This window comes from Apaloderma vittatum, unplaced genomic scaffold (assembly GCF_000703405.1).
Source record: "Apaloderma vittatum isolate BGI_N311 unplaced genomic scaffold, ASM70340v1 scaffold9707, whole genome shotgun sequence".
Classification (NCBI taxonomy): domain Eukaryota; kingdom Metazoa; phylum Chordata; class Aves; order Trogoniformes; family Trogonidae; genus Apaloderma; species Apaloderma vittatum.
Window position 1 is genome coordinate 20,710 of NW_009727839.1, and position 22,490 is coordinate 43,199.

At 37.4% G+C, this 22,490-nt stretch overlaps 1 protein-coding gene across 1 annotated transcript in view; it reads right to left on the reverse strand.

Moving 5' to 3' along the window:
- Nucleotides 1-10,937: 10,937 nt before the first annotated feature.
- Nucleotides 10,938-22,490, reverse strand: part of LOC104277253 (dynein heavy chain 5, axonemal-like) — a 126,283-nt gene continuing 114,730 nt past the window's right edge. The window contains 10 exon segments of the mRNA XM_009873837.1: nucleotides 10,938-11,089; nucleotides 12,802-13,033; nucleotides 15,115-15,267; nucleotides 16,717-16,929; nucleotides 17,897-17,918; nucleotides 17,920-18,101; nucleotides 18,720-18,923; nucleotides 19,718-19,923; nucleotides 20,580-20,799; nucleotides 21,619-21,864. Coding sequence (XP_009872139.1) covers nucleotides 10,938-11,089; nucleotides 12,802-13,033; nucleotides 15,115-15,267; nucleotides 16,717-16,929; nucleotides 17,897-17,918; nucleotides 17,920-18,101; nucleotides 18,720-18,923; nucleotides 19,718-19,923; nucleotides 20,580-20,799; nucleotides 21,619-21,864 — 1,830 coding nt within the window.

Genomic DNA, 22,490 nt, shown 5'->3' on the forward strand with positions numbered 1-22,490 from the left:
TGTTTTCCTTTACTGAATTAATATTAAAGCAATTATTCTATCTTGGTTTTCTTCAGTTTCTGGACAAATGTTCCAGATGTGGGAAAGGTAAAAGACAATATTTATTCTTTGTCCTGTGTACATTAATCCACTAACAACAAAGTTTATGTGATCCATACCTTTTAAATAGGTTGTTTCTCCCTAATGCAGCAGAAGTTAAACACTGCAGTAGTAGATAGTGGAGCACTATCTTCAGAACTGTCTCTTCAGAAGTAAATTTAAAGCCTTAAATACTGGAAATTATCTGAAGGTAATAATAATTAAATTCAGTGCTTTATTTCTTTAGAGGGTGCATTCTCATGAACATTTGCAGTAGCTTAACATTAAGCAGCATTTACACAGACCATATTTAATACTGCACAGCTTTAGATTTGGCCAACTAATTTTTATTATGACTCTTTCTTGGGCCTCAGAGCTCATTACTTCTTGCCTTGGAGCATCACACATCTCTAACTAGACAAATTTCATCAACCATGGAGGATGAACTTTTCAGCATCCCCAACAAGCCAATATATATGCTTTCCTGCTTAGACAGAGGCTGAATCAGTTCCATAAATAAATATAGAAGTAAGCTCTGCTTTCCACAGACAATTCCCTAAGCCACTTAACAACTGCTTCTACATGGATACCAAAGCATTTGGTTGAAAACTGTAAAGAAAAAAGGTATTTAAGAGAGCATCATATACCAAGCATTTCAAAATCTTAAAAAAACCCCTCGTATTTTCATATACATAAAAATGCCTACATACTGAAATATATGCAACTATGTACCCTTCATGTGATTTGTAAGATTTACACTGTATTGCACATCAAGGAGTAGAAGCTGATGCTTCTTCAAGTGCAAGCTATGACTAGTGCTATTGTAGTCCCAGGTAAAGCTAATTTTGTGATAATTATAGAAAGGCTTTTCTGAACTGTTTGGTTCTGAACTCTTTGAGTTCCAAGGCAAGCCTTTGCAAACATCCTAAGAGAAGGCCAAAATGTTAAAACTGCATCAGGAAACAAAGGCACAGTGCAGAGGGAGGCTGATCTATCAGATAACGTTTGTCAAGAAATAAAATAAAAACGCACTGTTGAGATCAGCATTAGCCGGAATGAAGCACACCAGTGGAAGATGACATCTGAATGGCTGGTAAACATAATTGCCTTGAGTTTGAAGGCAGATGCTCTCTTCTGTGGCAGAAACTAGCTGAAAGCCAGAGAAAACACAGAAAGATTTGTCTATTATTGGAATCCAATTAAAAAAAAAATGGTCTGCATTTCTATGTTTCTTTAGAAAAAAACATGGAACCTGATAACACACAGGAAATGGAAGAGAAAGCTATTCATGATAGACTGTGCACTTGATACGTCTGAGCAGATAGGGCATTTCGAAAAGTTCACTGAGTGATCGCTTTTCTAACTCATACTCGTTCTCATTTACTGCCTGAAAAGCAGCTCACAGTCACTGTTCCCTAGACACACAGATATACTTTCCATGTACTTAAAGTGGTTTGACTATGAAATAAAACAGAGCTAATGGCATGGAAAGCACAAATAACACTGGTTTTCTAGGTTAGGTTAACTTGAACCAAGACAAGAACTTAATATGGTTTAAAATTTTTGCTACATGCGTGAGGGTTTTAACTGTCACTTCCTTTTCTATTTCTCAGAAAAAAAGCTTTTTTCTGGACTGCTTTGCTGACACCTAGCGAGCCTCAGCTCAAACAGCTTCAGGCACATGAGCTCCTAGAAAAACAGAGATGGTGACAGAATGACTGTTCTTTTAATTCCACTTGCAGTAAAATATTTTTTATTTGTATGTCCATATCTGTGATTTAGCAGAGTGCTGAATTCTATGTTAATTCAGAGAACGCTGTAATACTGATGAGATATAAAAATGTGGAAAGATGATAAAGAGGAGAAAGGAAAAAGCAGCACAACGAAAAGGAGTAATGGTCACAGTTTTTCCCTCCCAGCTTAAATAACTTTTACAAAGACAGACTCAAAAAAACTTGCCACTGGTTGTGACTTCAATGTATGGGGGTTTTATGCTTGACATCTTTAATGGGGGAGTCTCAGTAGCTGTAACTTCCAGTAAATTGCTCCTTTGCTGTTTGTTTTTAAGGTAAAAATACAAACCACAAGCAATTTCTTATTAATGTATCAAAATTAATTCCAGTCTAGTCTTATCATTACAATTGTATCAACATGTCACTTAATCCTTGGCTTAGTTTGGGAGAATGGCAATTTCACATGAGATTCTCAGCTTTACTGACATGGTTTGATATTACCTAGGAAACAGGCATTAGATGATATGGCATTTTCTGACGTCAAGAAATTCTGTAACTTACAACAGACACAAAAGCAATTTAAAATAGAACAACAAAAAAAATCAACCTCTTCTAAGCAGAAGTTGAACAACTGAACCTAAGTGTTGACCACCTTTGATAACAATGATGAATAAGATTGCATTTTACTTCCCTGAAAAATGGCTCCAAGAAGTCATGAACATTAGTCTTGCATTAAAAATGGGAGAACACATACTGCTATCAGTTATCGTGTTAGGTTAGTCTTGAGATTCTGGTCAGGAAATTTCTGATTTCCCTAAAAGAACTTAGATACTGGTTTTGGCTGGGATAATTTTCTTCCTAATACCTGGTACATTGCTGTGGTTTGGATTTAGTATGAGAATAATGTTGACTACACACTGATGCTGTAGATGATGTTAAATAACGCTTACTCTAAGACAAGGATTTTTCAGTTTCCCATGCTCTGCCAGCAAGCAGGTGCACATGAAGCTGGGAAGGAGCTTGGCCAGGACAGCTGACCTGAACTAGCCAAACGGATATTCCATAACACAGGACATCATGTTATGTTGTCAGGGGTTTGAGTCTGGTGTGGTTTTTTTGTAAAAGCGAGGGTAGAATTGTGTGAAGATTCGTGAGCCTCCCCCACCCCAGCTGGGACATGGACCTGCCGCTGGCCAGGGCCAGGCCAATCAACACCTCTGCCATCAAGGTATTTAAGAGGTGACTCCATTGTTCTTTTCCTCTCCTTTGGTTTCATCTTGTTTTGAGCTGTCCTGTGTTGGGGAGCTTTTGCATTGGAGGAGGGGGAGATGAGAGGGAAACAAAGGAACCTCTCCCTGAGAAGAAGAATGAGGAGAAGAGTCCCAGAGGTGAAGGAGAGGGAGACGGCTGCTGGAGCAGGACCTTTTCCTGAAGCCTGTGGTGCCCGAGATGGCAGGAAGGTGACTGCCTGCCCATTGAGGGAACCGATGGCGGCAAGAACGTCCAGGATTTGTGGGTATATGCAGAGCCCCATGCAAGAGGGGAGAGAGACCGGGCATCAGTGGGGAACGTGCCCAAAGTGATCCGTGGCCCCGATGGGCTGACGAGGAGGAAGGGGATTGCTTCCTGTGAGGTGGGCACCATGCAGTAGGAAGGAGAAACTGAGAGGAGCCCTCTTTCTCAGGGAGAAGCTGTCATGGAAAATGAGTAACGGCCAGATGGACTGCACCCCCCATCCCCTGCCTCCCTTGCACTGATGGAGGGGAGAGGTAGCCAGGAGGATGAGAGGGGCAAGGGGTAGGTGGGCAACATGTATTTAAGATCGTGTCTTATTTATTGATGCATTCCTCTCACTATCCTACTTCATAAATGGTGGTGGTGAATTAAATCTATGTTTTCCTCCCCAAGTCTCTCCAGTTCTTTACCTGTCATCTTAAATGGCAGATTATTCCCCACCTTATCCTTAATCTCAAATCCTTGAGCCTTTTTAGTTGAATTGTCTCCCTCCATCACTGTAGAAATGGGGGGCAGGAGTGAGCTGGAGACCAAATGGGTTTTGTCTCAGTCAGCTTGAACCACAACATCTTTATATAAACTGGGAGGAGTTGGCTGGGAGTGGAGGATCACTGCTCAGGCATTAGACAGAGGGTGGTGAGCAACTGCACTGCGCATCACTTGCCTTCCCTTGAGTTTCATTTCTCTCTCTTTTTGCTATATTCATTTTCATTACAAATACTTCTATTACTATTATATTTAATTTTAGTTATTAAAATGTTATATCAATCCACAAGCTTTAATTTTATTTTTTTCCCCCCAATTCTGCTCTTCATCTCACTGCAGGGGAAATAAGCAAGTAGCTGTTGTGATGTTTAGTTGCTGGCTAGGGTTAAACCACAGCAACTTACTATCTTCTTTCTGAAATACAGAGCTTAACTAACTTAAATCTTAAAAAAAAAATGTACAAATGTCTGGATGCTTAGTAACACCTGCAGAAAGAGTTGTACTGTGCTAAAGTTTCAGTATAATAGATTTAGTGTAGTTAAACTTCACTGATATAAAACAAGTCACTAAACCCCTATGTAGTTCTTTGTATCATGACCATAACGGAGACACTAAGGATTTCAGAGGCTGAATCTAACAGTAAAGAATATATAATTCTGTTGGTGAAAGAAATTAGCTAGTGCCTGCAGGGTGTGCTCTTCTCACAATGCTCATGGCACTAGGTGCACTTCTCAGCTACTGCTCAAGCTGTCCACTCTGGTATCAAAATAGTCACTGCTACTTTCCTTCCTCCTCAGCCTGTTATCTTAGTTCAGGCACTTCAGCCAACCAGAACTTAACCCTGCATTTAAATAGGAAGTTCAGTCATTTTATTTCTTTCTTCAAGGCACAATAATCGAAATAAATATTTCCAGCTAGAGAAGAGAGTGCACTTAATAATGCCCCGGGATTAAGAGAGTGCATTTAGTAATGCAATGGGATTACCAGATGGTAAATTTCATGTTCTGGCTGCTGAAACTCTGGGACTAAAAAGCAGAATAGGTCCAAAACACCTATAACTATATGTCTAAAATTTGTATTTTATCCATATAAGATTACTAGTTATTAATGAAAAAGCTTTTTATATAGCTTTGTCTTGCAAACTGTATTAGGAAAAGTATATTTGAGCATTTGGACCCAGATCTTAATCAAAGCTTCAGTGTTTAAGCAGCTTCTTGAAAGTTGCAATTGATTGTCTGTAAGTATAATATACACTTTACTGTTTAGCTACATTTAGGTGTGATTAATTGAACTTTTTGACTTATAGGTCAGACACTGCTCATGATTGATTTTACCTTTATCCATGATAAATTTCAGACTCAAACTCTATTACGCAACTCAATAAACAATAAGCTTATCTTAAAATTTCTACGTGATTTTTCTGTTGTTAAATTTCAAATAACATCTGTCATCAACAGGCAAATTAAAACTTCCATTTTGTGAAAAAAAAAATTGTATTTTTCATAACTCAGTTTGGTCTGAGCTACAAAAGATTATTGTTATTAGTTAATGGAAAGAAGTGAACCATTTGATATGTCATTCACTAAGATGTGTATTAATTGTAATTTATATATCCAAAATGATTACTTCTACATTTACCCTTTACAATAATAATTATGGGCTTCAAATAGTGTAAACATTCCCACTGAAAGAAGTGAGAAGAGAAACAGACCAGGCAAGATTATGTTATCAAACAAATTCAGGAGCAGAGCTGCCTTTATTTTAGAAGCTTTCACCCCTTAGCCATAACCTTGTTTAGATGAATGGCATTAACTGCTTTGTTCTCAACTGTCTTGATCCACCCTCAGATGTCTCTGATTGCCAGTTAATGCAAGGAACAACTTTTTGAGAAAAAGCATCAAGGTTGTTTTTATTGACCGTCCCATTGACATAGCTTGGCTAGTAAAATGCACAAGGTGCAAGATACAGCCCCAAACTGTCTCAAAGACATTAGTACCATTTCTATGATTTTCACGGTCAGAGTCTTTTGCAAATACCAGCAATCTAATCTTGGGACATACCCAACTTTCATATTCCCAACGCACTCATAGTAGAAAAAGAAACAAAAACGGTGTAATTAACTTCAATGAGAAGAGCATCCAAATTACAGATGCCCTTAGTTCCTCAACACAAACTGCTAAATGCTGCACCACACAATCAAGTCATCAAAACAATATGGAATGGTAACAAGATTCTCAAAGGTCAGATAGAATATTTGAAAACACAACATATGCCTGAAACTTTCCTATCAAGTACGAGAAAAGCAGAAGTACACTGTACATGTTCAAGAACCAACACCTGTATAACACATTGCCAGTCTCAGTAATTGTTTTGTAGTTCAATACACAGATGGCGTTAGCGACAAAGTAATGCATTTCAATTTTATATCCAAAATATCCAACCCAAACAGTAGAAAATGTACCAATTTTCTTTTCAAAACCGTCAAGCAGCGATGCCTTAATCAGCAGGCACACTACCTCCTCATACAGAACAAGTCTTTGATTTGTTTGAATAGATGCTTTTGGTAAAAGCAAAACAGTACAAAAACTGAAACAGCAAGACATTTACCCTGTTGTATCTAAAATACGGACTCTTGTAACCCATGCACAGTACAGAACCAAATGTATGTCAACTCTTGTAAAAGAAATAAATCTCATGAAACAAATAAATCTGCAGAGATACTGGAGAGAGTCCAATGAAGGGCCACAAAGATGATAAGGGACTGCAACCTCTGTCCTATGAGAAAAGGCTGAGAGAGTAAGGACTGTTCAGCATGGAGAAGAGAAGGCTAAGGGGTATCTTACTAATGTGTGTAAATACCTGAAGGGAGAGTGCAAAGAAAACTGAGCTAGATGCCCTTCAGTGGTGCCCAGTGACAGGACCAGAGGCAGTGGGTACAAACGAAAACACTTTGTATGTCCAGGTCCAGGTAATTAGAACAGGGTAACTGTCAAAGTAAAGAAGGAAAAAAACACACCACTACACAGAGCAAAACGGAACTTTCTTCAATATTGGTTTTATTATCAAAAGAATATAATGGACTGTTAGAATGAGAAATATGTTATAATTCAGTTTGTTCATATACCATAGCAACATTCTACCCTGTGTTTAGCTAAAAACCCAGTTCTGTTTAGTGATTTTTACTTTCCAGTTCAGTCTCTTCTAAAAGGCTGCACTTTCTGAGGTTAGCAGCATGTTTTTGCAGACAGTGTGTGCTACTGGCAGTGATAACACCTGATGTTTACAGTTACTGCCTGGCACTGGGATGCAGAAAGGCTCTTGCTGATACTTATTCCTTTAGTGACCAAGGCCACTGCTGGCTCTTGTGTGCCACGCTGAGGGTGCCGGGTAGTAAAGGGGGGTCACAAGAAGTAAAAGGTTGCACCTCCAGGGGCTAATAGACAGGACAGGTGACCAACAAGAGTATTCCATTCCATATGTGTCATATTTGGTATAAACTGAGTGATCACAAGAGTTTCTGTCCCTTTTCTGCAATAGCCAGTGCCCAGGGAGGGCTCCATCTGACCTCCTGCTTTTGATTCAGATCCTAAGTTCCCGAATCCAGCTCCTGTAACCAGCTCCCGCTGCCGCTGAGCCTGGGGCTGCCCCAGTGCCGCCTGCTCTGCAGCACCAGTGGGGATTGATATTGGGGGTGGGAGTTGGGTTTGATATCAGGCTACTAGCTATAGTTGTATATAGTTCTTTACTTTTATTGTTTCACCATTATTTCTACTGTTTCATTAAAGGTGTTCTAGTTTTTTCTTTAGGTGATCGTCCTCTGGCAGGGGGCTGGACTAGCTGATCTTTTGAGGTCCCTTCCAACCCCTAACATTCTCTGATTCTGTAACCCGTAAGTCTCTCTGCTTCATTCCCTTTTCCTTCCTGGTTTGGGGGGGAAGAGGGGGTTACAGAGCATCTGTCTGTGTTAGCGGCCGGCCCAGCCCTAACCCACGACAACATACTTTTGATAAAAAAATCCTTTTCAATTATGACAACTATACTTACTGTTAATTTGGAATTCTACTGCCTGCTGGGATAAAAAATGGCTTTTTCTTCTTCCTTATAATCTCTGAAAGTGGAACAAATCACAACAGTGGGAATAAAAAGTTCAGTATAAGTAACCAATGAGCTAAAAAGTATAAAAGTAGGCAAAAAGCTGAGGGGAAAAAAGTATTTCTGAAGACAAGACCCTTCTATGTAGCATGGCCTACATACCATAATGTACATTTGAAAGATTAAGTTGCTTATTTTAAAATACTTACAAAATTCATGAGCAATTTCAAAGGTTTCTGATGAAACCATAGTATTTCCACCTTATTCAGAGAGTTATTTTGCCATTACTTTCTAAGATAATTTTGTATGACATTTGGTTTTAGATATTTTCCAAAATACATGTATTTATCATGTCAAATATCAGAAAGAAAAGAAGGGAATACCTCCTGTGATTCTGCATTCTTCCAGATCCTCAAATTTACAGTGCTGCATGCTTAATAACAACAGAACTGATGTCTGTGAATGTTTTTCCTCAAGTAATTCTTTCAGTACCAATAGCAGAGCCAAACATGGAGAAAGTACATACAGTCCTATAATATGTCAAGGCTGGTTATTTTATTGATATTCCTTGCCATAGAAGCCTTGTATTATCCACTTCTGCTATGAAAATGACTAAGAAACAGTCCATTTTTCACCTGTTTGAAGCCATATGTCAGGGAAGAGCTAGGGCAGGCTGCTTGGAAAGGAAAGCGGAGCTGAGAGCCAAGGGTGGGCAGGGCAAGGTTCTCTCTGACAAGAGCACAGTCCCATGGCACCTGAATAAAAAAGCAGAGCAGGTCCGTGAGAACAACTAGGGCCAGCTAACATACCAGTGGCTGCCAGATGAGACTGTATTAACAAGGCAGATCTGAGGTCACGCCAAAAAGTTGAGTCAGCAAGGCATGGCCTGATCTGATGAGGGTAACCAGAGACTGCCACAGATCAGTGGTTGCCAGGCAGGTCTGTAGTAATGAGGCAGGTCCAACTCCAGCTGCACCAAGCTGTGCCCAAACCCGAGTAGCAAAACCCCTGGGAGAGCAGGGTTGTGTGCTCTGGCCCCTGACATGATACTGCATTTCAAAAGACCTTTTCATTTAGCTTTCCAATGCCTCATCATTCCATTATTGCACTCCCCTAAAGAGCTAATGCCAACCATTGTAAGAAATGGACCTAACAGAAATAACAATGGTTGCTAACAACAGTTGCTTCACTGATCTAATGGTCTTTGTTATAACTAGGATCATCAGTGTGTATTTATCTGGGAAACCACCCTTTTCCCCACCACCTTCATAGAAAATCAGACCGAAAAAAAATTGTGCACAGTTCACTCACTGAGAATTACCGTGGGGTTTAACATCTTCACCGAGTTTACAGCAATAATGGTGCAACAAATCCACTGTTTGAAAGGTGGCATCTGAAGTACATGTGGCTTGCAAATTCCCAGCCTGAATGACTTGTACAAGGACAATGTGCATATCCTTCAGAGTGGAAGGTCTTGGTGAAAGACACAAGTCAACTTAGAACTCTAGTGAGCATCTGGAGGATTTCCTGGAACTGTGAGCATGGTGCTCCAAGATCTCATAAAGAACAATTCAACCTTCCCCTTTCACACTTAGTTATTGCTATATCCAAGTTAAAAATATTTCCTAAAGGAGATTGTCATACATTTTATTTGTTTCACTGTGAGTTATTTAAAAAGAAGAAGAAAAAAAGAAGAATCCAAGAAGGAAAGACAATAAAAAGACCTCTACAAGCAGAGCTTCAAACAGAATCAATGTCCCACCTAAGTTTGATTATAGAAATGAAAGGTGAATTCTCCACTACAATAGAAAGACAATTATCCTGTCTTCTAGTAGTATTATTTTATTTCTTTAAATATTAGCTTTAGGCAAGAGATACATTTAGCATGTTTATTTAATAAACTAGTTAGGGCACCCTTCAAATTCCATGTACTGATTTGACATAAAATTGAAAACAGCTTCTCCATTTATTAATAGGCTTTTTCTGTTTCCTCTTCTGCAGCACCTGTTACTGTGAATGACTACTGGACCACTAAGATACATGACCTATTGGGCTCAGCAACAAAAATACACTGTCTTGTTGATTATTAAATAAGTGTGCTTGATGTGTGAAGCCAATAGTGTTCAACTAAATGGAGCTGCTAACATTCCTCTCTTAATATAGGCTCCTACGTGAAAAGTTTCTTATCTAGTTGAGACACTAAAAAAGCTGCAGCATATAAGTAAAACAAGAAAAAAAAGAAAAATATATAAAATGTCATTGCAAAATTATAACAGAAATAAAACCAATATTGATGTTATAAAGTAACCTTGACAAAGACTGACTTCAATCGGGTGTACTAGCACATAAAAAAATTCTTATGGAACTACTTTCTTCCTATTTATTACATATTTATAAGTCATGAACCAGATAGTAAGGGAATCTGGCAGCTGTGAAATGCTTGCTTTCCTATGCAACACAGTGAAATTGCTCTTTGAGTGGTGAAGCAGGTGTGAAATTTTCCCAGTCTCACCTTCCTTATTTAGACAGCAAGCAATCTAGAAACTATCAGCTAGGAGATAAATCTTGGAACATCATCTTGAGGAATATTAACTAACATGGATGAGCAACTGGGCTTAGCTTTCTACCATACATATGCACACAAACAAAAAAGACACAAAAAAAAAGCTTTGCATTTAGCTACTTGAAATAAGTCCTGACATAAGCATATTTACCACTGCAAAGTTACAACATACAAATCAATTAATCTTTATTCAAGGTAAAATTAATCACACAATAATGAGATAGGAACCTGAAATATTTGTTATGATTTGTGAAGATATCAAAGGTTGTACTTCAATCTATTTACCAAAGTTAATATCATTTTGAAACTTAGTATTTATAAGCCTATTGCAGAGGTTTATTAGGAATAATTTTCTAAAAATACCATGATGTAGTCTATGCCTTAGAAGCGCTCTGCTGTATATCTAACTACATATTGATATTTACATTTGAAAACAGAAAAGAACTCTTAGAAATCTTTTTTTTTTAACACTACTTGACATCACATAGAAGTGCTACCCCACGCAGTACCCAGTGCTCTGGGGGCTGAAGAGTTTTAAGATCTACAGCAGCAATGTAATTCGTATCTGTTCGAGTGGTCTTTTTGTAGATTGGACATGAATACAGACGTGGATCTTTTGGAGCTGAAAAGACAGAAAAGACATAAAAAACCAATGAAACTAGGTCAAAAAAAACCAGAGTCTGAAGGGACTGGGCATAAGACAAATGTAAAATTGAATCCAGGTTAATAGCACACAGGTCTCTGTCAAAGAAAACTCTTACTTGATTCTCACACTGTTTGCTATTGTGTTGTTGCCAGCTGAAAGCCATGAATGGCTTGAAATTCCTGTAGGTTTAAGATTTAACAGTGCCTAGGAACTGGAGGTAGTGAGAAATGTAAATGTAAACTCTAGTGTGATTAGTGTTAATATTAGTTCCATCTGAACATTACTTCATAGAATCATAGAATGTCCTAGGCTGGAAGGGATCATTTAATCCAACCTCCCTCTCATGGGCAGGGACGCCACCTCTCAACGAGGTCAGGCAACACATGGGGACTTCTTATCAATATATTATTGCATCAAAATAGAAAACACCCTATTTTGAAATGCATTTAGTATTACAGAGTATAGATTACCAACTTCTTCACTTCAGAATTAGAATAGTAATCTAGTTGTTTAATATTTTTGTGTTCACTATTTAGCATCTTAGCTGCTTTCACAGTGATCATGCTTCTTATAAAAGATCAGCTACACAAAATCCTGGCAAACTAGCATGTAAGTAGGCTTTATGTTTGGAGGTGTAATGCTTTTCAGCGGAAGTTTCCAAGTTTACATTCAATAGGGGGCTGGTTAGCTCAGTCGGTTAGAGTGTCGTGCTGATAACACCGAGGTCGCAGGTTCGGTCCCCGTTCAGTCTCCATGTGTTGCCTGATCTAGTTGAGAGGCATCCCTGCCCATGACAGGGAGGTTGGATTAAAAATGATCTCTAAGGTTCCTTCCAGCCTAGGCCATTCTATGATTCTATGAATAGTGCATAATCCTAACCTATTTAACACATTCAACAACATTTCTGATTTCATATGCAAAAAAAACCCCACAGTCACCTAAATTACACATTTTCACAGAAGAGCATTAACTTTCAGCCCTGTAAGTTTTCTTTTCATTCTAACAGTTTTTCTCTGCCTCAAAGACAAAACATCTTCCATCACCTCACTCCACCTCCTGCCCGCTTCTTAGCTCGCAAATAGTTTTGTCCAGAAAAAAAAAAAATTATAAATATATGCACTGCATATACAACTTGTTACCTATAAATACCTTATATAAGATATACATAGTTTGTGGATATACATATACACATCTATATGTGTGTGTATATATACATATGTGTTGTGTACACATATATGTAATTAGATATATGTATATAAATTAGTTTGGGTTTGGGAATGTGGGAAAAAAGTTATTTAGGTTTAGGTTACAGAGTTTATGCATACAAATGTTGATCTTCTGAATCTAGGACACATATTGTCAATGGAAGACTGAATGCAAGCATGTTTGTCAGAGGCGGCAGAGAACAGCTCAACTGTAATGGGTTTTAAAAGTTATTAACACCATTAAGACTAGAAGGTGGAGATCTATCTAAACATTAGGGGAAAAAAGTGCCTATTATCAACTACCAAGGAAAACTGAAAGCTCCCTTCAACAGGGAAGTCTTCCCTGTTGAAAAATATTCAGTATGTATACAATGAATAGCGATAGACTCACGAAATCCCTAAAGACAAGTGACTTCCATGCCGTTGAATAAAAAGTTATATTGGATTCTATCAAAATAACATCTTTACAATACAGTTACTTACTATTATTCTCTGCATATATCCTTATAACTGGCATCATCTCGAAGAGCATCTTGGGCTTAGATTCAGTCAGTCTCATGTTTCTTCTGTCCCAACCAGCTCCTTCCAAATACAGCCCATACACATAGACACCTTCCAAAGGAGGGCTTGTGATATCATCCTTCATCCATTTAGTGACCTCATTGCACAGCACTACACTGTCAAGAGCCCATCCTTTGTTAGCCCTTGTTATTTCCTGCCCCAAAGAGATGAAAGTATGGAGGTTAAATTTTTACATGTGCATAGAGCTATTTTCTCAAAGCATTTGTTAGAAACATGTTTAGATGGCCACAACTTATCCTCTTCAATACAAAAAAACCCCCAACTCTTAATGATACCTGTGTTTACAGCAGTGATGGCATGTTTAAGCTAGTGATGGCATGGTACAAAAAAGCTTTCAGTACTTTATCTGCTATATTTGATTTTCACAGTCTTCCCATTATATACCATAGACCATATATACCAAGACAAATTAGGGGGTCGGTTAGCTCAGTCAGTTGAGCGTGGCGCTAACAACACCAAGGTCGCAGGTTAGAGTCCCCTTCGCTCCCCATGTGTTGCCTGATCTAGTTGACAGGTGGCATCCCTGGCGACAGGGAGGTTGGATTAAATCGATCTCTAAGGTCCCTTCCAGCCTAGGCCATTCTATGATTCTGTGAAATACACTTAAGAATATACCAAGCAACACATCCACTGAGTACCAATGGTAACTAACCCTTGAAAATGAAATGAAAATTATATAGCTTTCATGAGCTAAGAGAACATTAACTGCATGTGCTGACTAAAAGAGTTCCAATAGCAAACTGCACAATTGCCTGCATGTTTTCTGGGGTTACTTTCCTTTTCCCATACCTATAGTCTTCATTAACTATATTTTTAATGAGTAAGAGCTCACTTAGCTCTAAAGCTAAGTAAAGAAACTTCAAAAAACCCAGAGAGCACTTGAGGATGGACATGCTTAAGATTCAATACATACTTCAGATTCAGTTTGTTAGCTAGTGCACCAGACAACACTCGTTTATCTTGCCCAGTCCCTTACTGTTCTATACCATTACGTTATGTCAGACCTATGCTTTATCCTAGCCTTGCAAATATTTTCCAAGATCTTTGTTTGAAGTAATTTGGATTAATATTTATTGTATACTGCAGTTATTAGTTGCTTTAAAAGAGTAGAATGGTTATAGTTCAATGGCTCTTAATCTTTTTCATTTTTATTTGCTCCACGACACAGCAAAGCCCAGAAGGAAACTTTAGTTTTCAGTTGGGACACTAGGTTTTATGTGCCCACAGTCTCTTTTCAGGGAAATGGAAAAGTTCTGTAGATTCCAACTGTTTCAGATCCTGTCCACAGGCTCGAGTTCAAGAGAAAATCCAGAATGTTTACTCCAAAGAAGTTATTTTGTTATATAATTCCAAGGTTATGGCTACAATCTTAGTAGGTCACCAGTTAGAACTTCAGTTTGACAGCCAAAGATTACACTACCTAGACCTCAGAGCACGAGAGGAGATTTTCCTTCTCCGCAATTCTTCACTCTCTCCTCCAAAAGGCAGCTTTTTTTTCTGAGGTCCCATTGAATTCCCACCTGAGTATTTTTAACCAGTTTTACAGGTGTCAGGCAATTATTGTCTATTGTGCGTCCCTTTATGCCATCCAAAACAGGTATTTATCGCCTCCTTTTAAAGTAAAAAAATCTCACTTGTCAAATACAACTAGTGTGCTGAGCAACCAACACAACCAAGTCGACAGATATGTACATTAAGAAATGCATTAAACTTCATACTTGCTACACATTAACAAAGGAAATTCCCATTTCCTGAAGAGAGACTGAATCAGCTACTGAACTGCAGAAGCGCAATTTAAGATTAATTCTGAATAGCTGTTCTGGCAAATCTCCAGCTATGTAAGTACTGAACACAGTCCAAATGGGAAGGAAAAAAGGAAAGTAAATTCATGGGCTTAAAACCTCTTATCAGAGATATCTCAATGATAACACGAGACATTACTTCTCCAGTCTACAATAATAATATTGTAACATAGCCCTCATATATGTGGGTCTTGGTCAAAGTAGGAAATACATTTTAACACATTAATGGTTAATATACTGAAAATATAAGTGCAGAGGAAGAACACTCATGAAATGTTAGTTATGTGGAGTCATATCTTCCTTGCTGACATGATGGAGTCACGTGTATAACTCAGCCTTCATCACGTGGTATAAGTTTTCTTTAAAAAGTGTGTCCAAGAATAAGAAAAGTGCAACTTTAAACATAATTTACCTGCCTCATTGCAGTTAAAAATCCTTGAGGATTAAAAAATCCCGTCATCCAGAAACAGTTTGGTCGGCTTTCAAAAATCCAACTATAAAACTGGTGGTTTCTTTCTAGAAGCTCAGTAAACCAAAAACCAAGTGTACTGGAAGCCCAAGATGCCTAAAAATAGTAAACAGGGTGTTGACTTTTTAATTTTATTCAATATCATATTCATGTCAAGAAAGGGTAATTCCTCACACAGTTGTAAAAAATATAATATTAACAAAGCATATTTAAAGCTCATTTTTTCATATCTAAACTTTTAACTTAGATAAATGTTGCATCCCACTGAAACCTGAAGAAATCTTGCTTTTTTCAAATGCATGTTTACCATTCCATTTAGACATACTTAATTCTCCCTGTGGTAATTGTGCATTTTTATGACACTTTTGCAAAATTAGCTGTATAAACTAGGAAGAAATATTGTATATACGTCTTTCTAAAGCTGAGGATAATACATCAAGGTCACAGGATTCCTGCCAGATCTATTCTGCTTTTTCTAAAAAAGAACCAAGGAAAATTGAGCTTGGACTATGAGAAGATTTATGATGATTTTTCTCTGTGATTAACTATATCACACTTGTGCTTTGGAGCAATTGCTTTGATTTAGCTTCTGTATCACGAAAACATTTTGTAAATAAAAGCAAAAAAAAAAAACACACACAAAAACACCGCCCCTTTCTTCTTTACGTCAGTTGCCATTAACAGCTCTAGTTGCCCTCAAAATTTATTTCTGCGGGAGAGGCTAAGAGAGCTGGGATTTTTAGCTACAAGAAGAGGAGGCTCAGAGTAGATATCAATTATTTTATTTTCAGCTCAGTCTCTTCTAAGTGACCGCACCTTCTGAAGTTAATGGCATAGCTCTGCAGACAGTGTCTGCTTCTAGAAGTGATAGTGCTTGATACTTATAGTTACTACAAAGATTGATATGCAGAAAGGGTCTTGCTTATACTTGCTCCTATAGAAACCAAGGTCACTGCTAAACCTTGTGTGCCACATCGGAGTGCTGTAAGTAAAGGGGTCACTAGGAAGTAAAAAGGTTGCACCCTCACAGAGGAGTGAATAGGATAGGTGGCACAAACCTGGCCAAAAAAAGTATTCTATTCTGTGTAAGTCGTGTTCAGTAGAAAGCTGAGGGATCACAGAGGTCAAGCCCTCTTCCTCTGTGGTCAGCATCTGAGGCAGACGCCTTCAACCCCAGTCTGTGGGTTCCTGAATCCTCTTCCTGAACCCAGTTCCCATCTGCTTATGCATACACTCTGATACTTCCCTGTTGCCTGCCCTAAAGCACTCACTGAGGGAGTTTCAATATTGGTTTTGTATATATTTCATTATTTTCCTATTAATAGTATTTTTCTTTGGTTGTTACTGTTTCATTAAAGCTGTTCTACGTTGTGGTTTTTTCCCAACCCTTAAGTCTCTCTTATTTCTTTTCCTTTCCCCTTCTGGGAAGGAAAAAAAGGGTTAATAGAGAGCACTGCCACTCATTTAGAGGCCAGCTCAATTCTATTCCTTGACAAAAAATATTTACCTTATATTTTCCTTACAAAACAAGTGAGGTACACCTACTTTTTTCCAACTAGCAGGGATCCTTCCATCATACATGCAGTCTAAAGCATCCCTCAGATTTTCACTCATAACAATTGTTCCATCAATGGCAAGTTTTAGATCAGTCAGAGTGCTTCTCACTAAGGAAATAACTCTCTGCATTTGTTCAATCTCCTGTCGCAAAAATATGTTCATAGGCTGAAAAGGTCCCATGTTTTTTAGTTTCTCTTTTACCTGTAGGTAGACAACAAAATGTCCTTCAACAGAAGTAAAAAACAAAGGTGGCTTTATGTCAACAATTTTTTCAACAATTTTCAACAATTTTAAAGAAATAATACTTTTATTTAGGAAGTGAAATGGTCGGTCTGACATCTTCCTGGAATCCTCTGCAAGACAGAAATACAGGATTTGCTCCTAGAGAAATCTATAATGCTGAGACTGTCTATGTTTTCAGTCCAGCTAGCAACTCGGTTTCTGTATCATTCTATGAGCTAACATCATTTAAACAGCATGTAGGACAAACCCTATTTCAAGGATTTCAGCTTTAATTCCAACAGAGCATTCCCAAGGTTCACTTTGCACAAAGCAATCAAGAGTGACTGCTCCAGATACTTTGCCTCAGCATAGTAGCACTCTTCACCAGCAATGCCTGGGAACTATCCCAATGCCAGGCAGTCTTATACTCTCGTAGAACTTACTGATGGATTTGTAATCAAAAATGTGAAGTAAACAAGCTAAAAACCACTGTATGGATATAGCTAGAAATTTTGTAGCCAATATGGTCCTACTGGGAGATAGGTGAAAATATTGTATATTGAATCTTATACAGGTATTGAATCTTATGCAGGCTAACAGCTTGTGAATACACTTCCAACATGACCTCAGTCCTCTACAGTGTCAACATTAGTTCAAACCCAATGAACCTTCCTCCCCATAGCGTAAATGACAACTTAAGCATTAAGTGGTTTAATATTTTGAAAAAGCTCTTACAAGAGCACTTCAGTGCACATTTAGTGACTTCATTATAAATGTTAAGGGTCTGGTCAGACTCCTTTAAAGTATATTTTTTTGAGTATTGCCTGTATGAATGAATTCAGAAATCCTTTCAGTAAAAAAAAAAATAAATATATCTTTACTTTTTTTTTTTTATTCACACAAAGATGATGGAGCAAATATTTTTGTCCGAATTTCATTAACTCACTTCAAACGGTACATAATCAGCAAAGCATATCATCAGCCAGTCTGGCTACAACTGCCTCTCGGGTTTCACCTCCTCCAGCAGAGCTATCTTTAGGCTGAATATTGAGGATTGTGTCCAGTACATCTTTGGAAAGTTTGCTTTGGTAAGTAATATCCGCATTGGGGTGCAAACCAAACACCTCTGGTGTGTCATAAGGAGGAAGACTCTACATAGTAAAATACAAAAAGAACACAACCGGAGATGGATCTATAAGCTAATTATCAAAAACAAAAAAACTAAAACAATCAACCAAAAAAAATCCAAAACCAAACAAACCAAAAAAATTAAAACAAAACCAAGTTAACAAACAGAAAAATGTCCCACAACCTTACATTGCAAAGTAAGAAGCTAGATCTCTTCAGTCTTAGGGCAAATAACTTGCTGTGATCTATTTGTCATGTCACAGCCTAAATCACATCAAACTAAGTTTTAACCTCTGTTATTTTAATAGTCCACTTGTATTTTCATGTAACTACACTTTTTATTTCTGTGAGGTTCTACGTAATGTCCAGACTCCAGTCTTTGCCCTCTTTAATAATTTTTTTTACTTTCTGGTATGTCCCTCAAGGAAATCACATGAAAAAGACAAGATTGCTGTCATGATCATGATAACACTGATGACCACAATTAAATATGCAGACTGTTAGAAAGCAATAAAGAATCTGTGAATAAAAAAAAAAATACTGGTACTCAGAAGAAAAGAGAAAATATAGGGACTCGGGAAGTTGTGAGAAACAAGTGAATTGTGGGGTTTTTTAATGCTGAAAAACTTCAATTTACCAACCTGTATGTACTGAAGGTACTGATCCACTGTAGTGCATTTGGGTATGCTGTATCCTTTGTAGAAGCTGAATTCCTGACTGAATGAATTTTCACTGAACCAAACCTTTACAAAGGTGTTCATGAGTCTCTTGTCATAGTCATCTGTCACACGGCCACCATACTGGATCTCACCTATCATGTAACAAACAGTACTCCAGGAGATCCCCTAAAACCAAGCAGAGATCACTGTGACTTTAGCTGATCTCACCTACTTACATCTCCCTTAGTAAGAGCAGCTGATATACCAAGTCCTGCATCTCTGCTCCTTTTTAAAGAAAGTTATTTTCTTACTCATCTTTTTTTCCTATAACTCTTCATTCCCAGAATACCTTCAAGGATTTCTCAAAATAGAATTCATTTACAAGAAGCTATTCAGGCATTTGGGCAAGAAGGATACCGCTACATTCCAATCATGCTTTCAATTTCACTTAAAAAGCCAGTCACAAAGTGATCTGTCACAGACCTCTATATAACAACCGACCATATGAAAGTGAGGAATGTAAGAAAAACTCCTACGTAGTCATTTAAAGCCACTTTCAATGGCTTTATGCTGCCAAAATAGGTTAGAGGAGTCAAATCTTGTTATTTTTACCCAAAATAAAATATTTTAAATATAGTAATCCATTTCAAACTATCTGACTTCATTAGCATTGAAAAGGAGATCTGTATTCCTAAAGTTTACATTTTTCACAAATTTTTTTTTTCAGGGGAGACAGCTGCAAGGGTTTTTTTTTTATGTATAAGTTAATACAGAAATTTAACATACACAAGATTAAAAGTCTAATTTAAGACTGCTACTCTACAGACATGTATACTTGGAACGTTGAGTGTTTGTTGAAAGAAACAAAAGAATAATTTTAAAACATGTTTGTGTTTCAGTTATGTGAATCATGTGCATACATTCCACTACTAGAAAGATCCATCATCCTAACCCACTTTTCCCATAAAAACATTAATTACCTTCTTGGCATCTGTGCCATCCAAGTGGTTCTGAATGAACTGTACAGTAGCATTGAAATCAGCTTGATTGAACTCATAGGGTATATTCCAACCCAGAGACCCAAACTTGCGTCTTTCTTGAACAGTGGAGTGTAGAAAGGCTACAGTATACAACATTGGTTTCCATTGTACCATGTCACTGACATCTAGTAAATCCTGGCTGACACCTGTTGGTTATAAGTGGGCTTTATAAGAAACACTTACAGTAATAATATTTTTTAAAAGTACCTCAAATTAGTGCTAAAACAGCATTCCTAGAGATATTCAGTTGGCTTGCTGCCTCTCCCAAGAGAATGTTATTGTCCTACAAAATGTTCTATACTGGAGACAGTTGTAGTACATTATTAAGTTGCTCAAATTAAAAGAGTAAACTTAAAAAAACCTAATAAATACAATTTACTAATAGCTAAATTCATATTAAGTTTCTGCACAGGCTCTCTGACCTTTACTTTATGCAATATAAAGAGCAGTTAATAGCCAACAAAGAAAAACACGTTGCTTTTCTGCCAAAAGACACAAAAAGATTAAAAATTTAAACACTTTGAACTGAGATACTAGAAGCCAAAACCTGAGAAAAGAAAAAGGATTTCCTGTTTTCTGTTTAATTAATTCTGGCAACAGAACTTCAACAGATCTTCTCTTCCTTTTCTTTTTGACAACTTCTAACTTGAAACAAGGATCAAGATGTGTCCTGGCATTGTTGTAATCATTTCCTCATATTAGCTTACACCTACTATCAGTGGTTACAATGTGACAACATAACATCAAAGAATCCAAAAATGAGTAAAATTTGGTTTTTAATCATTACCACTCTAGCACTCACCACTATATGTTCTCTTTAGTCCAGCTCTGAGCCCTTGTGGTGGTTCATTGGTAAACTTAATAGACATTTGAAGAAGGGTGATGGGGAACTGTTTGTGAACGTCAGTTGTCATCCACAGTCGAAAGCTTTCATGGACATTTACTGTCTCTATTACAGTGTCCATCAGCTCATCCAAAAAGTCAAGTCCAAGGTGGCAGTTTTGCAGAAGTGCCCAACCTCCCTATTTTAAAACAACACTGTTTACAAACTGAAATAACTAAAATTAGTCTTTGGTTATGCTGTAATTTAGGAGAAAATTCAATGCATCTATGCTATAGCAAAATTTAGCATGATTAAGTTCTTACCAGAGCTGTTAAAGAAAGAAAAATACTCCAGAGATGATTTTGCACCACTGGTTCACCAGATCAAAAGCAAGTCCTTAATCATTTGATTTCATGTACATTTCATGTACAGAGACCTCTATCCATACCAGTAATAGTATGCATGCAGTTAGGAAAGTATTTTTTCTCCATAAGAAAGCCCATATGAGCAAAGCTATGGGCTGTTCCTTCTAGGGGCTTTCTTAGCTTGTTTAGTTTTATCATCTAAACAAGTGGTTCTTACTCATCCGTGTTCTCAGGTAGTCCCTACCTTTTCCATTTCAGTACATTTAAAACATATTTGGACATAACAATAGTACTAAGAAACATTGATAAATCAAGACTCACGTATGGGAACTGAGAAGTAGCTCCACAGAGCAACCTGCTAAACCCTGTCCCTCACATTGGTCAGAAGCTTAGAAAAACAGCCAAATAGACATAATTAATTTCTGGATATCAATCAATAGATATCAATAGACATGAAACCTTCTTATATCAATTACCAAACTTCACATAGCCTCTTAAATGTTGTGAAAAGATAGTTCTATTGCTTAGTACACTTATTTACCCAAATAAATATACGATCTTGCAACAGCACTAACTGCCCGCCAAACAACTTTGTTTTTAATTTCTAAGAGTTTAAAGCAGATACAAGAAATATTCAGACTTCTGTCTCTTACATGGGCCATCGTCTGCTGAAGAAGTTTACGAGCATGGATTTCTTGCCCCTGTCCCATAGAAACACAACGTGTCTCTGTCTTCAGTCTTTTTCCCAAAGCAATAATTGAGTCTGTAGGATCAGAGCCCATGGAGAGAAAACATATGAGAGGAGTACGTGGGTCTGATTCTTCCCATGTCTTCTCCAAGTCCAAGATGACTCCCTCCGCATATTTCTCCCCCATAGTGTCAATGATGTATTTTCTTGCCTATATTAAAAATGGTAAATTCAATCTGTCATGTAATAATTTAATATTGCTTTCTTTCCAGCATAAGTACAACCACTAAGTGAAGAAGAAACACTGCTATAAATTTATATCAGAAATACATTTACATAACAAATTTATTTTTACATGTTAACATATCATACTGTCTTTGAAGGTGTTATTTCTTACAGCCTTGTAAGACCAGTTAAAACTTAAATAAATAATTATTCTATTACATACAACTGTGTGTATTATTATATATAATACCTATGATTACAATATAATGAAAATAATTACCTTAATAAATGATTTAAAGATGGTATGTCCATTAGATAGTAGAACCCCTAACCTTAAAATCTAGCTTTTATTTCCAAATACTAGAAAAAAAGAGGAATAAAGGATGGAAGATATGCTTCAAAGGTGGTAGGTCTTTCCCATCTTCATTCTTAAAGAATGAATTAATAGCAGTAATGATGAAAATAACTGTCACTAAGTAGAAGATCCAGAGGAACTGGTGAAGACCATCTCTGTAATTCATTATTTATTTGTTTGTTTTAAAAATAGTTAGATTATTCTTCCTTTTTACCAAGAAACAGAAAAAGCTCTTTCAGTCTTCTTTGTACTCTTTC